Source organism: Canis aureus, chromosome 6 (genome assembly GCF_053574225.1).
Source record: "Canis aureus isolate CA01 chromosome 6, VMU_Caureus_v.1.0, whole genome shotgun sequence".
Classification (NCBI taxonomy): domain Eukaryota; kingdom Metazoa; phylum Chordata; class Mammalia; order Carnivora; family Canidae; genus Canis; species Canis aureus.
In genome coordinates, this window is record NC_135616.1 from 22973172 (window position 1) to 22987223 (window position 14052).

Here is a 14052-nt window from a genome sequence, read left to right on the forward strand (position 1 = left end):
ATATGTTTCAATGGATAAGTACACACTGAAACATTATCACTTTGAGGAATGAAAAAATAACAAATGAGTTTGGGGCAGACTTTCCTTCTTAAAACAATATGAATTTTTAGGATTATATCAATATCACGAGTGATTATCATAATGATACTAGAGATATTTTCCCAGAACATGACAATAGCAAATGAGTCAAGGTGTCAGCTTGCCTTTAAGCCAGCGGTTCTCAATCCTACCTGCACATTGGAATCACTGAAGATCTTTAAAATTAATCATGTTCAAGCAGAAGTACTCAAGATGACACCAAGTTGTGGCATGTCTGGTGAAGCTAATGTGCAGTTCATGGATAAAAAAAAACAACAACAACAAAAAAAAAAAAAAAAACCAGAATCAGCTACATTCTCAGTGGACTAGCACTCAAAATTTCATGACTCTTCCTTAACCAGGACAAGAAAGCATAAGAGTTGTTAAGTTGATTGTAGAATAGAAAGGGTATACCCTTTTAGTCGATTATTTGTTTTCACTGGAGAAAACCAGGCTGTGTTATGGAGGAGGAGAAGCAGTGTTATGGTGAGAGGAGGGGTCCCTGCCCAAACATTTTCTCAAAGGGCCTTCATTTAAGACTTCTGATGTTTGCTCTGAGTGAGATTAACTACTTCAATGAAGTCAATAAAAGTCCTATTTAGCAGCTTTGTTATTCTCTTCCATACCTCTAATTAACTCAGTGGAATGCATGTTACACTAGGGAATTAGAAGAGTATAAAAAAATCAACTAGAGTGGACCCAAAGAACTAAACTGAGTGTATTCTAGAATCTTAGAAAACTTAAGAAATGTCTATATTTATGGATTAAAGTGTAGAATTGAGGTAAATTTTTCATTATAGTTTATAGACAAAATCTTATAAATATAAATGGCTCAATTAAATTTAGTGGGTGATATCTAGTTGATTTTATTAAATATAAGGGTAGAAGAGACCTATTTCTAGGTCCTATAGCTGAAATTTGTATTCAATCTTTTTGATAACATATATTGATTATGCACTTAACTTATACATATATATGTGATGTTTGGTTACATGGGTTTGTATATATTGGTTTTTATATGGATATGCAAACGTATACACACACACACACACATATACACAGAGACAGTCTATGTGTATGTATATACCATATCCAGGTACCTACAAATACACATACTCTTGAGGATAGGAATATATTTATTCATATGTATATATAGGCTAGCAAACACATTTACATACACAGACAGTTATATGTGTGTACATGGGGGACTAGGAATCAGAAAACTGGATTTGAATCCTGGATCTGCATCTTATTTTCCTGTTCTATCAGTAAAGAACCCTGATTATGTGATCTCAAATTCCTTTCAGCCCAGCATTCAAAGTCTGTGATTTGGTGATTTTATATTCATAAACATGGATGTGTATATTCAATCCTTTAGGAAATGCTTTCCTACATTTATATTTATCCCTTTGGTTCTAAATAGAATGCTGCATTTTTCAAAAAAGGATACTTTTAATGACTTCCTAAATTGAGCAATATGTGTTAACTCTCTTTCTACTTTCTTGGGTAGTGTCACCACTCTTGCTGCTCATGTGTTGCTGCAAACGAAGACAGCCTGAAGGCCTGGGGACGAGGTTTGCTCCTGTGCCAGAGGGAGGTGATGGAGTGATGCAGTCTTGGAGAATCGAAGGGGCCCATCCTGAGGACAGGGTGAGTGGACTGTCATGTTCCAGAGAAGTGTGGGATTTCAGTGGGATTATGCATGTCTTGACAATTATATGAGACATAAAAATAAAAGTATGTCAATTTTTATATGTTTAACATAAAGAATTTACTTAAAAAATATTTTTCTTTCTTTTCAGGATGTATCAAATATATGTGTACCAATGACAGCCTCTAATACCCAGGATCGTATAGATTCTTCTGGTCAGTGGACACCAAAATCTGTTTTTCTTTTTGAAATTTGCAAAATTATCCAACCAGATAAATTTCATGTAAAAGTAATTTTTTTAAATAAACAGTATACCTGCCAAACTTTTTGGAGGAGATTATAATGAGAGGAAAAGTTACGTTTGAAATCAGCATTCTCTTTTTCTTAAACTAAAGGCAGTGCAGTATGGTGCAGCAATTAAAAAGGCAAACTCTAGAACCAGAATATTTGAGTTTGATTCCCAGTTATGTCCTTGGGCCAGCACTTAAACTCCCTGGGCCTCGATTTCCTTATCTTTGAAAATGAGGTTATGATAGTACCTACTTCAAAGTGTCATTGTGAAGAGTGACACACAGAAATATACACATATTATATATGCTATATAATGTATTATATATTATATAATTTATGTTTTATATGTATATGTGTGGTATGTGAATAAATATATCACAAAATATACATGCATACAAATACATATAAAATATGTATATGTATCACAAAATATACTTTAGAATAGTATATTCTAAGACTATAAGAATAGCCTTACACAGAGTGCTACTGTAGCCATTATTTGTAACACAAGCTTTTCAAAAAAAAATAATAATAAGAGAAAAGAAAAAGCAGCAAATATATTCTTCTAATATACATTGAAGAATTTTCTTAAATCCACACATGCATTTGCCTCACCAGCCTTATATTCTCCTAGTTTTTCAGTTCTATGTACATCTAGGAATACTATAAAAAATACCCAGCTAGTGAGCAATGACTGCACAATATAGAGAGGTTGCCCAGTTCTAGAGCAGACATGAGATTTCTCAGCAGTGGCTCCTTAGTGTCGCAAACTGCACCCTGGATGCAAAGAGCCTAAGGTGGCTGGCCACTCCTCTAAAAGCCAGCTGTCCCTCTAGTGTTGGGGTGAATAAGGACTGTGCCTGTTTCTGCTGGCCTTGCAGTGGAGGGTTCCTGGATGGGTGCAAGCCCTCTCTGACCTGCCCAAGCAGCAGAGGCAGAGGTCCTGCTCCTCTTGGCTAGTTCTCCACCTGAGTCTCGGGGAGAAGCTTGTGCAAATGTGGGGCCACGTGCGAAAGCTGGCTCCCTCTGTACCGCTTACTTACTTTTATTGGCAAGCCTGAGACGGGGTAGAATTTGGATGGCTCCCAGCCTTGCTTTCCAGAACCTACTCATGTTGTGTGGTGGTGGTGGTGTGACACAGCAGACAGTGGCTGGCAGTGTTTTACATGAATAATCCGTGCAGACCCTCAAGCACTGTTTCCCGAACACTCTCTCCTTTCAGAAATCTACACTAACACCTACGCCGGTGGAGGAACAGTTGAAGGGGGTGTGTCAGGAGTGGAACTCAACACGGGGCTGGGGACAGCTGCCGGTCTGGCCATCGAAGATGCAGCAGGAGCGCGGCGGAGGAGGAGTTCCACTATAGGAACTCAGTGGGAATATGCAGATATGGGCCTGAACATGGCTTTCTTGGACAGTTATTTCTCTGAGGTAATCCCCCTGCACATGGCCCCACAAAATAGTCTTGGACTGAATGATAACATTCAGCAGATTCTTTTTTTTTTTTTTTTAAGATTTTACTTATTTATTCATGAGAGATACAAAAAGAGGCAAAGACATAAACAGAGAGAGAAGCAGGCTCCCTGCGTTGGGGGGGGCGTGGTGGGCGGGGGGGCTGATGCAGAACTTGATCCTGGAACTCCAGGATCACACCCTGAGCCAAAGGCAGATGCTCAACTGCTAAGCCACCCAGGCGTCCCAACAGGTTCTTCTGAAATATATTCAGTTATTCTCAAGTCTATCCCCATCCTGAATAAGAAGTATTTCATTTCTCCTTAAAATACAGAAAGGCAGTGCAGCCAAAAACATTTCGTATTCAACTGACATACTCTATTTTAATATTGTGGAAAAGGCTAGCATCCCTCATTGTTCCCTACTTCTCTTTTCCTATTTTTCTTCTTCTGTTTCCTTCTGGTTTTCCCACTTTGTTTCCCATAGCAGCAGCAAAACAGGAGGATTCTGATCAAGAAGAAAAAAAAAATGTGTATCCATGTCCTCTCCTTATGGTGTCCTTCCTGCCTTGCAAGTACCTCCAATAGAAAAGAGAAAAAAAAAAAGAAATTAAAGCCAGGACTGGGGAAGGAAGAGAATGGTAACTCAGGAACAGAGCACTGCCATGACTTGCTGATAGATCAAGATCCAGAACCCCTGTCTCCTATTCTCCCATCACCAAGGATATGTGTCCCCCAGTTAGAGAAGGGATCATGGGTCTATGAGCATTCCAAAGAAAGCTCCATAGGCATTGGATTGGCCTAACAGAGTAGCACAAAGAGTAAATAAATCCCCTGTGAATCTCTATTTAGTATGTTTATTTAACTAGAAATCCATTTCATCTTAGAGTTCAACTAGCCCATTTTACTCCCTATATGGTAATACATGAATTTTATCATAGCTCTTAACAAAACAAAACAAAACAAAACAAAAATGCTAAGGATGTTGTTGTAATTCTAAGCTATTTCTTAAAATTGGTGATTACAAATACTACTGCAGACTATCCATGAATAGCATTGATTATTTAAATGAGTGACTACTATCACTGAGTACACTCGATATATGGGCACAAATTATATATGTATCATAGAAATGTCACAGAAATTTTATTTAACAAATCATTCATAAAAATCACACTAATAATAAAAGAGCTTTACCATTAATGTCAAAATTGCACTGGGCATTATTTCCTTTGGTTACAATTGGTGCCTGATAGGTCAAATAAATTCAAAACGTGTTCTCCTTTCTCTGTGAGCACTGAGGTTCATCCTTTCCCAAACATATCAGCTCTACACTTTAAAAATGGCCCTAGATTTCAGAGGTGATGAGATGCAGCCTCTCCCTCTACTAGGTGAAACCTGCAGAAGAGTGCAGTGCTTCTTTTTTTCTGTTTTACACCACCACCACCACCACCCCTACAGCCAACTTGTGCCCCAGGCAAGAGGGGATTATTCTCTTACTAAGGTGTCGACTTAAAAATATTAAACAGCAAAGTTCTAAGGTAATACCAAACTCATGAAGAATTGATTTCAAGACTTAAAATCATTTCTTTCTAATGCTTGAATTTAGAGTCTAGTACAGACCAGAGGGTAAGGAGCATGATGTAGTATAAAAAGGATAGTTGAATTTCAGGTAGCCTTCTACAATTATTTGAGTCTCGGGCATTCCATTCACTCTCTCTGGGCCTTCGGCTACCTTATTTATAACATAGAAAGGAGGTAATATTATACCAGGTCCCGTGGGATTTCATGGAACCCAACAAGGGCCATGGCAGCTGAGGGAAATCGGGGAGAAAACTGGCAGCCACCTCACCTCTTCAGAGAAGTTCTCTTTCATCTCTTCTACATAGAGGGCTCCTACCTAAGATTTCATTTAAAGGGGCTGTCATTAAAAATAATTTGAAAATCATAGTAGGTATCATCCTAGTGTTTTTTTGGTGTCAACCTAACTCCAAAGTCAGCTTGGCTCTCTTCACCTAGTTCACATAAAACCACTGAACATTCGAACATAAGTCTCTGGAGCTTAAAGATACTGACATCTTCATACATGCTTTTATTCTAAGTTGATAAAATTTCTCTCCTTAAGTAAATAACATGTTGAACATAGCTAAATATATTTTGTTATTTCTAGACCATGTCAGAGAAACAAAAGACTATAAGTCCAAAAGACTAAAACCTCGTCTTTGATAAATCCAGATTGTCAAAATCTGAATAAAATGTAAAAATTATTATGTTAGCTTTCAAATAAGAACAGTTCACATTCATTCAAGTTCTATTCACTATTAATGAATCTGATCTCCTTTAAAAATTCCAATTATTGGGGATCGCTGGGTGGCTCAGGAGTTTAGCGCCTGTCTTTGGCCCAGGGTGGGATCCTAGAGTCCCGGGATCGAGTCCCACATCGGGCTCCCGGCATGGAGCCTATCTCTCCCTCTGCCTGTGTCTCTGCCTCTCTCTCTATCTATGTCTATCATAAATAAATAAAATATTTTTTAAAAATTCCAATTATTGAAAAAATAAAAATAAATAAAAATAAAATCCCGATTATTTAGAAATAGAGCAAAAAAAAATCATCAGTTTTTCTTCAGTTCATTCCATTAAAATCTTCTCAAATCTGACATCTCTAAAGCATTATTATTATTCTTTGGTTATCTTAAGGGAAAAGAGGCTTCTAATTTCCTATTTTTCTTCTAATTTTAGAAAGCTTATGTTTATGCAGATGAAGATGAAGGTCGGCCAGCAAATGACTGCTTACTCATCTATGACCACGAGGGAGTAGGGTCTCCTGTTGGCTCCATTGGTTGCTGCAGCTGGATTGTGGATGATTTAGATGAAAGCTGCATGGAAACTTTAGATCCAAAATTCAGGACTCTGGCTGAAATCTGCTTAGACACAGAAATTGAGCCATTTCCTTCACAGCAGGCCTGTATACCTATCAGTACCGACCTGCCTTTGCTGGGGCCTAATTATTTTGTTAATGATTCTTCAGGAATGACCCTCTCAGAGGCTGAATTCCAGGCAGAAATGGCAATACCTGAGCCCATAATCCATGGGGATATCGTAGTGACCGAGACATACTCAACTGCTGACCAATGTATGCAACCCACTACAATTGTTATTGATCCTCAGCTTGCACCCAATGTTGTAGTGACTGAAACAGTGATGGCACCTGTTTATGATGTCCAAGGGAATATCTGTGTACCTGCTGAGCTAGCCAACGCACACAATGTAATCTACACTGAGAGAGTGCTATCTAGTCCTGGTATGCCTGACGTGAACAGCAGTACCATGACTGATGGCTGTATGGGACCTGTAATGAGTGGCGGTATTTTGGTAGGGCCAGAAATTCAAGTGACACAAATGGTGAGTCCCAACGTTCATATAAGCCAAACCACTGGTTCCACATCCCCAATGACATCTCAACACAGAGTAACACGGTATAGTAACATACATTACTCCCAACAGTAGTGCTTTTGGTCAATACTCTATATGGAGACCTTGTACTTTGTAATCACCCACATATCCATTAAAGGTATAAATGTATTATATTTAACATTTTAATAGCCAACAAATATTCAGATATTCTAAGATCAATGCTACTCTTTGAATATGTCTTTTGCGGGGGGTGGTGAATATGGCTAAGCACTTTAGATAAGCCTTTTATAATTCTTTCAGGTTTTAAATAATGTGCCAAAAACTTAAAATCTTTTATTTCCTTTGATACTGTCTAATAAATAGCACATAACTCATAAGGTGAATCTTCGAGATCTTCAGGTCTGTAGGACTAGTCATACAAGCCAAGATGCCCTTGTTCTTGGAGGTTGCAAAAGAAGTCATGACTACAATTACCAGTCATATTTATCTTTTGAGAAATATTTCTGTTAAAAAATTTTAATTGAAAAACTGAATGAAGTGTACATTTCTGAAAGAAGGTTGGAAAGGACAATAGAGCATCTATCATTAGCAGCCTGAAATCATTTATCTCTTCAGTAGTTTCTCAAGATATGCAATATTTAGGACATAACTAATATAATACAGGGAGAGAGTTTGACAGCTGAGTGCATTACTGAAAATAGTTCACTGAAAAGAATTACGTATATATCGATATGCATATATACATTAATCAATATGGATGAATTTTTATCGCACTTTATTGATTTATATCAGTAACTGTAAATTAATTTACGATAGTAAAAAGAATTATGACAACAATAGAGTACAAACAGTTCTTAGGGAAAGCATTAAAGTATTTCCTTCTTAGAATGTTTTCTCTATTCTTGCTAATTATGTCGGAAAACCATATTAAATATGGTTTACTCCATTTTGTTGACCCAAGTCATAGAGCTTTCATTTAGCGATCAAGTATTCTCCAAAGTACCTCTCTGGTTATGCATATATTCAACAATATTTACTCAGAAGCTACTATGTGTTGAGTGCTGGTCTTGTCTCTGTGAATAAATACGTGAAGAAGACAAACATGATTTACCCGTCTTCTAGAACTTCCAACTCATCGGTAGCCTTAAAACTCTGGGGATACAGCTTTGAGTTCCTGCCAAGAATAATTAAAAAAATATTTAAGTCCATTACCAAGTTGTGTTTCTCTTTTTAACACTGCTATATTATGTTGAATGAATAAAACAGAAACACATACACAGATTGCTTGCTTTTAGTAAGTATAAAGTGGGCTTAAGAGAAAGAAGTTCTAGCAAGATAATTTTATTTAATTCTGTAAAATATGTAAACTATATAGTAACAACTATAATGTGACTCATAAAATAATGTAAATGAAATAAACTTATTTTCAGGGCTTATTCCTTTTGGAAGGAAATAACTGTAGTGCTTCTTGCTTAATTTGTTCCTTTATAAATAAAACTACTCTAGAATTAGGAACATCTCCCATAATCTCTTGCCCAATTCTCTCATTTTACAGAAAAGGAATCTAGAACCAGAGAGGTAAAGTGACTACAACTTGCTAGTTGTGGAACAAAATCTTATAGCCATTTCTCAGGTACTCTGGTCCATGTTTCAATACTATAACTACATCAGACATGGAGATCAAGTTTGGCCCATTGCATAGTCTTTGTTATTTCCTAATTGGAAGAAAAAGTATCTCTCAAAAGGAAAAAAAAAAAAAGGTTTTGTGACGTTTAAGTGCAGAACAGCTGAAACGGTATGACGCCAGAAGATTATTTACATGTTTTCTCATCTTTTCCAAGCTACATGTATTACCAGTTATTATAGTCATTCCTTACTGTGGTTATTCACAACCAAGATTCTGCTACATTTCATAACTCTATAAATTGATGAATTCATAGGGTAGCTAAGGAGCATATTAATACCATGGTCATTTTAATAGTCAACAAACCAGCCATGTAACACCTTGCATGCATTCAGTGCCATGGCATATCCTGATGTGGATATTTCTCTCTTGAATTCTGCATTCTATGGCGCTAATAATTTTTCAAATTATGAAAAAACTGGTGAATAATTAAATGTAAGGTGCTAATGGATTTAAAACTGAAAACAATAAGAGATTTGAGAAATGATGAAGAAAATAGTACTAAAAGTTTAACTGATACCACTTGTGAGAAGGCTATGAAAATTTCTCAATAAACTTTTCCATCAATACACAAAGATTTAATGGTGCTTCCAAAAGAGGAAATCTATCTCTGGTGGCTGTTTTCCCTTATACTGTCCATGGAAACAAGACCAGAACCATTTCATTTTCTCTCTCAATATTATCAGTGAGAAGGAACTCCTCCATCATTCCAAGATGGTCTGTATCATTCACATATGACATAAGGCTCCAAAATTGGTGTATTATTAAAATATTATCCCAAATAAAATAGAAAGCATAAGTAAGATCTCCCTTGCCCTGCTGAAGAGTTAGGGTATTGATTTATCTAGGATATAAAGATGATATAGCATTGATGTTAAAATTTGAAAATGAACCCATAAGTTCAAGAAATGATATTTAATTAATAAGTATAATAACATATAGTTTGAATCATATTATCTTGCCACTTGCAATTACCTGAAGGGAAGTCATTATCAAATGTAAAAATAAGTTCTATTAGAACTGCCTTATTAGGGAAAGGGAAAGGAAGACAAGAACACAGAGTATTTACAGGGGCGCCTGGGTGGCTCAGTTGGCTAAGTATCTGCCTTTGGCTCAGGTCCTGATCCAGGCTCCTGGGAATGGAGCCCAGAGTCAGGCTACCTGCTCAGCGAGGAGTCTGCTTTTCCCTCTCTCTCTGCCCCTACCCCTGCTCATGCTCTCTCCTTCATATAAATAAAATATTTAAAAAAAAACAGATTATTTACAAACTTGTTTCAGAAAAAAATTATTGGAAAAAATTTCCTTTTGGATTAGATATTTCTGATGGCAATACATTACCAAATGTAATAATATTTTATATGTTTCTCCAATAAAAATGTGATAAAAGAAATAAATGTTTCATTTTCTCTTTGGTGTATGTAGTGTTCTACACACAAACACACACCCAGAAAACCTCTTCCCTTCATGTTCCTGGGTGATTATTGTCTCTATCATGATGGGTATAATACAGGAGCATGGATTCACTTGTAAATTGGAATTCAGAATAATTCATTTACTCACCAATGGTAAAATTTCTCAATAAAATCATTATTTTCTTAGTAAATGCTCACTATAAACTAACAAATCTCCTGAATAAATTCCAAAAATTATTCCAGACATTGTATAAGTTACAGAATTAAATATCCTCTTTCTCCCACTGTATTTAAATTCGATAAAATTATCATTATTGTTCCTCTACCAGGGGCATCAATTTCTGTTGAAATAAGAAAAGAATAGTGAATTTCAATAAGGGGAATTGAGGAAGACTTCTTGAAGGGTGAGATCTGAGCTAGACCAAGCAGAATTGTGTCTGACAGGGATTCCAAAGGTATAAAAACTAAAAACATAGGATATATTCAAAGAATATTAAGTGGTAAAATTAAATATAATAAGAAATGTCTGAAACAAAGTAGGCATTATAAACTTATTACATAGTCAGCCATTTTATATGACGCTTACTGTTCTAATTTCTTAAAATATATTATCCTATTGAGTTCATAAAATAACACTGGGTATGACTGATATCCAAGTCACACATGAAGATACTAAAGCATTGTTATTTTTGTATTAGAGCTTAAGTGAGTAGCAGAGTTAAAATTCAAACCCAGGATGGCCTATTCTTATTCTTAATCTTCAAATGCTTTTGACTTCATTCAAAAGATTAGGGAGAAAGGCAAATGGTGGAGAATCTTGAATCCCATTAGGGGTTTGGTCTTAACTTGTTATAAAATGAGGAACAAGTGAAATTTTGTGTGCTGCTAAATGGCCGAGCCTTATTTTATGAGATGCAACGGAGGCAGCCATTAGGAGTCTTCATGACAGTTGGTGTGCTATTGAACACAGAGACATTCTTGAGGCCAGAGAGCCAAGGATCTTCCAAAAAGACAATATTCCAAGGTAAGCTTGTTGACCCCAAAGCCTCAGAGATCTTAGATCACCACTGTGGTGAGCAGGTATATGTTGGGTGGTCTAAGGTGACTCCAATAAGTCAATAAAAGTTTTTCTACTTTTTGAATGCCTTTAACCTTCTTCTTCCTTTTTTTTTTTTTTTTTTTTTTTTCACTTTAAGTCAGATGTATGGACTATTTGCTGTTCCTAGAATAGGGAATGCTTTCTCATACCTCCATCACTCTGCCCCTCCCTGGTTCCTTAACCTGGAACACTCTTTGCTCTTCTCATCTACTTAGCTTTTTCCTACTTACCCTTCAACACTCACTTCAAGCATTGCCACTTCTTGAGAGCATTTCCTGATATCTCTTTCACTGCCCTCAAGCTGCTGGCTTAGCTAGCTCTCCTTTACTTCTGTTAACACACTATTTTTCCTATGCCTGCCAGCCTATGAGTTCCTTGAGAAAGGACACTGCTTTTCTCCAGTATTAAAAGAATATCTAGCACATAGCACCCACTCATTAATTTTAGAAGTGAAGAATATAGTACAATTATCTCAGGGACTCAAAAGGAAGTATCTGCAGTTTAATAGCATTACCTCTAGGTAGCAGCCCTTTGAATGACTTTTGAAAAGCTTGTATAAATGCTGCCTTTAGCAAGAAAATGGAAGTATATAATTCACAAAGACAATTCCAGGAGAAATCTATCTTTTGGGTCCTGGGATCGAGTCCCACATCAGGCTCCCCCCAGGGAGCCTGCTTCTCCCTCTGCCTATGCCTCTGCCTCTCCCTCTGGGTCTTTCATAAATAAACAAACAAAATAAAAAAAAAGAAAGAAGAAAGAAAGAAAAGAAAGAAAGAAAGAAAGAAAGAAAGAAAGAAAGAAAGAAAGAAAAGAAAGAAGAAAATCTCATGTGTCTTTGAAAGAAATTATGTTATAGCTGAATAAAATAAATTTTAAAATGTCACAGAGAAAGTGATTTTTATGCAAGATAAACACTTCAGAAGACAGTTAAAATTTCTGTGAATTTGAGAGACAGTTGATAATAAGATTACCTTTCATTAGAGCCATTGATTGTGGGCTTTTTCTCTTTTAATACCATTTCTTCTAAAAAAAAATACCATTTCTTCTATATAAGGTTGGTAACAAAATGTGTGTGTGTGTGTGTGTGTGTGTGTGTGTGTGTGTGTGTGTGTGAGAGAGAGAGATAAAGCCTGACAGCAGGAAAAATAGACGTCTCAGTATTAAGGTAAAGATTCTTTACTTTTTATCAAAACAACCATGAAAACCAAATAAATGAAGCCTAAAAATTACGCTTACATTTTCATGGGAAAAATTCCCAGAAAGCCAACACTTATTGTCACTTATTGTCAAATGGTATAATTTCTTGAATGTTACAATATCTAAATGGTTGTTAGAATTTTTTAAACAAGGACTAATTATTAAATGCAAATAATGAAAATTAAGTTGCTAAGACAGCTTCTTTAAATTCTATTTCAGCTTATTTAAGGGGTCCCTGGGTTGCTCAGTCAGTTAAGCCTCCAACTCTCAGTTTCACCCTAGGTCATGATCTCAGAGTCACAAGATCAAGTCCCTTGTGGGGCTCAGCACTCACTGCAGAGTCTGCTTGGGTTTTTCACTGCTTCTCTCTCTGCTTCTCCCTTAACCTTGCACGTACACACATGCATGCTCTGTCTCTCTCTCTCTAAAAAGTAAAATAAATCTTAAATAAATAAATAAATTCTATTTCAGCTGACTTGAAATAACTGTAAAACTGAAGACAGAGTTCACACTGGGAAGGAATCCCTGGTGGGGTTTGCCAGCACTTTTGTGAACTGCTAAGAAACTGAATAAACAAGACTGTGAGGTATCTTATCATTTTAAAAAATAATAAAGGAAAAGGCAATAAAACCCTTCTAATAATTACAAAAATAAATTCTCTTTTATAGATTAAGATAGCAATTGTCTGGAACAGAACTGCCGGCAGGCAGGCATCATGTGCTAGTGCAAAGTGCTTGTTCATTAGCTCACATGCAAGCAGAATTGTGCAAGGTAAGGGTGCCAATACGTAATGTAGATAAAGTTAGTTGAATAAAAGTGAAACAAGTGAAAGTTGAAGACTACCTGTATTTATTGTTGTTGGCATAAAAGATCAACTCATAGTATTGAAAATACTTTGTTAAAAAGAGGGGATCCCTGGGTGGCGCAGCGGTTTGGCGCCTGCCTTTGGCCCAGGGCGCGATCCTGGAGACCCGGGATCGAGTCCCACGTCGGGCTCCCGGTGCATGGAGCCTGCTTCTCCCTCTGCCTGTGTCTCTGCCTCTCTCTCTCTGTGTGTGTGGCTATCATAAATAAATAAAAATTTAAAAAAAAAAAAAGAGGACCTGGGTTAGAAATCCTGGTTATGAGTTAGAAATCCATAGAGTTGAGTTTCTCTGTGATTAGTTAGATGACTAAGCTAAATGTAAGAGAGATGCTGACTGTGTGCTTAATAAGGAGATAGTGAATATGTGTAGTGAGTGATGGTGAGGTGTTGGTACAAAAGTCACAGAACACACATGCAATCAGCATAAACACCGGTTGCCTGGGAATTCTTCATTATGTATTTAAATACACAGGAGGCACTGACTGGGTGGGGACTTTGGTATCAGGGAGACATGAGCCACCAGGTGTGGGGAATATGAAACTAGATAGGTATTTAAAGAGAGAAGAATAAAAAACCAAATATTTATTTATTATTATGCAAAGGATTACACTAATTGCTTTTCAAACATGTTCTCCTTTAATCCACTTATGATCTGTCTTCCTAGATGGATAAAACTGAGAAAAAGAAAAATTATGGGAACTACTGTGACCTAGTTCCAAAGCTCATTCATTCATTCATGAATTAAATGGTTTTTGATCATTTCACTATTTACCTGTGAGCTCATTGCTAGGAGTAGAGAGGTAAACTAAGGTCCTTGTCTCACAGTCCAATGCAGGAAGAAGTAGAGTTAAAATGATTTGACAACCATTACCCAAGAGAATAAGTGAGTACTATGGGGGAAGACTGGGGG

General features: G+C 36.6%; 1 protein-coding gene across 1 annotated transcript in view; it reads left to right on the forward strand.

The window, feature by feature from the left end:
• The window catches only part of DSG4 (desmoglein 4), a 35889-nt gene extending 26003 nt beyond the window's left edge, over positions 1-9886 (forward strand). The window contains exons 13-16 of the mRNA XM_077899750.1: positions 1589-1728; positions 1881-1944; positions 3243-3451; positions 6211-9886. Of these exons, the coding sequence (XP_077755876.1) occupies positions 1589-1728; positions 1881-1944; positions 3243-3451; positions 6211-6978 (1181 nt within the window). The 3' untranslated portion in view covers positions 6979-9886. The remainder of the gene's footprint in view (positions 1-1588; positions 1729-1880; positions 1945-3242; positions 3452-6210) is intronic.
• The last annotated feature ends 4166 nt before the right edge of the window (positions 9887-14052 follow it).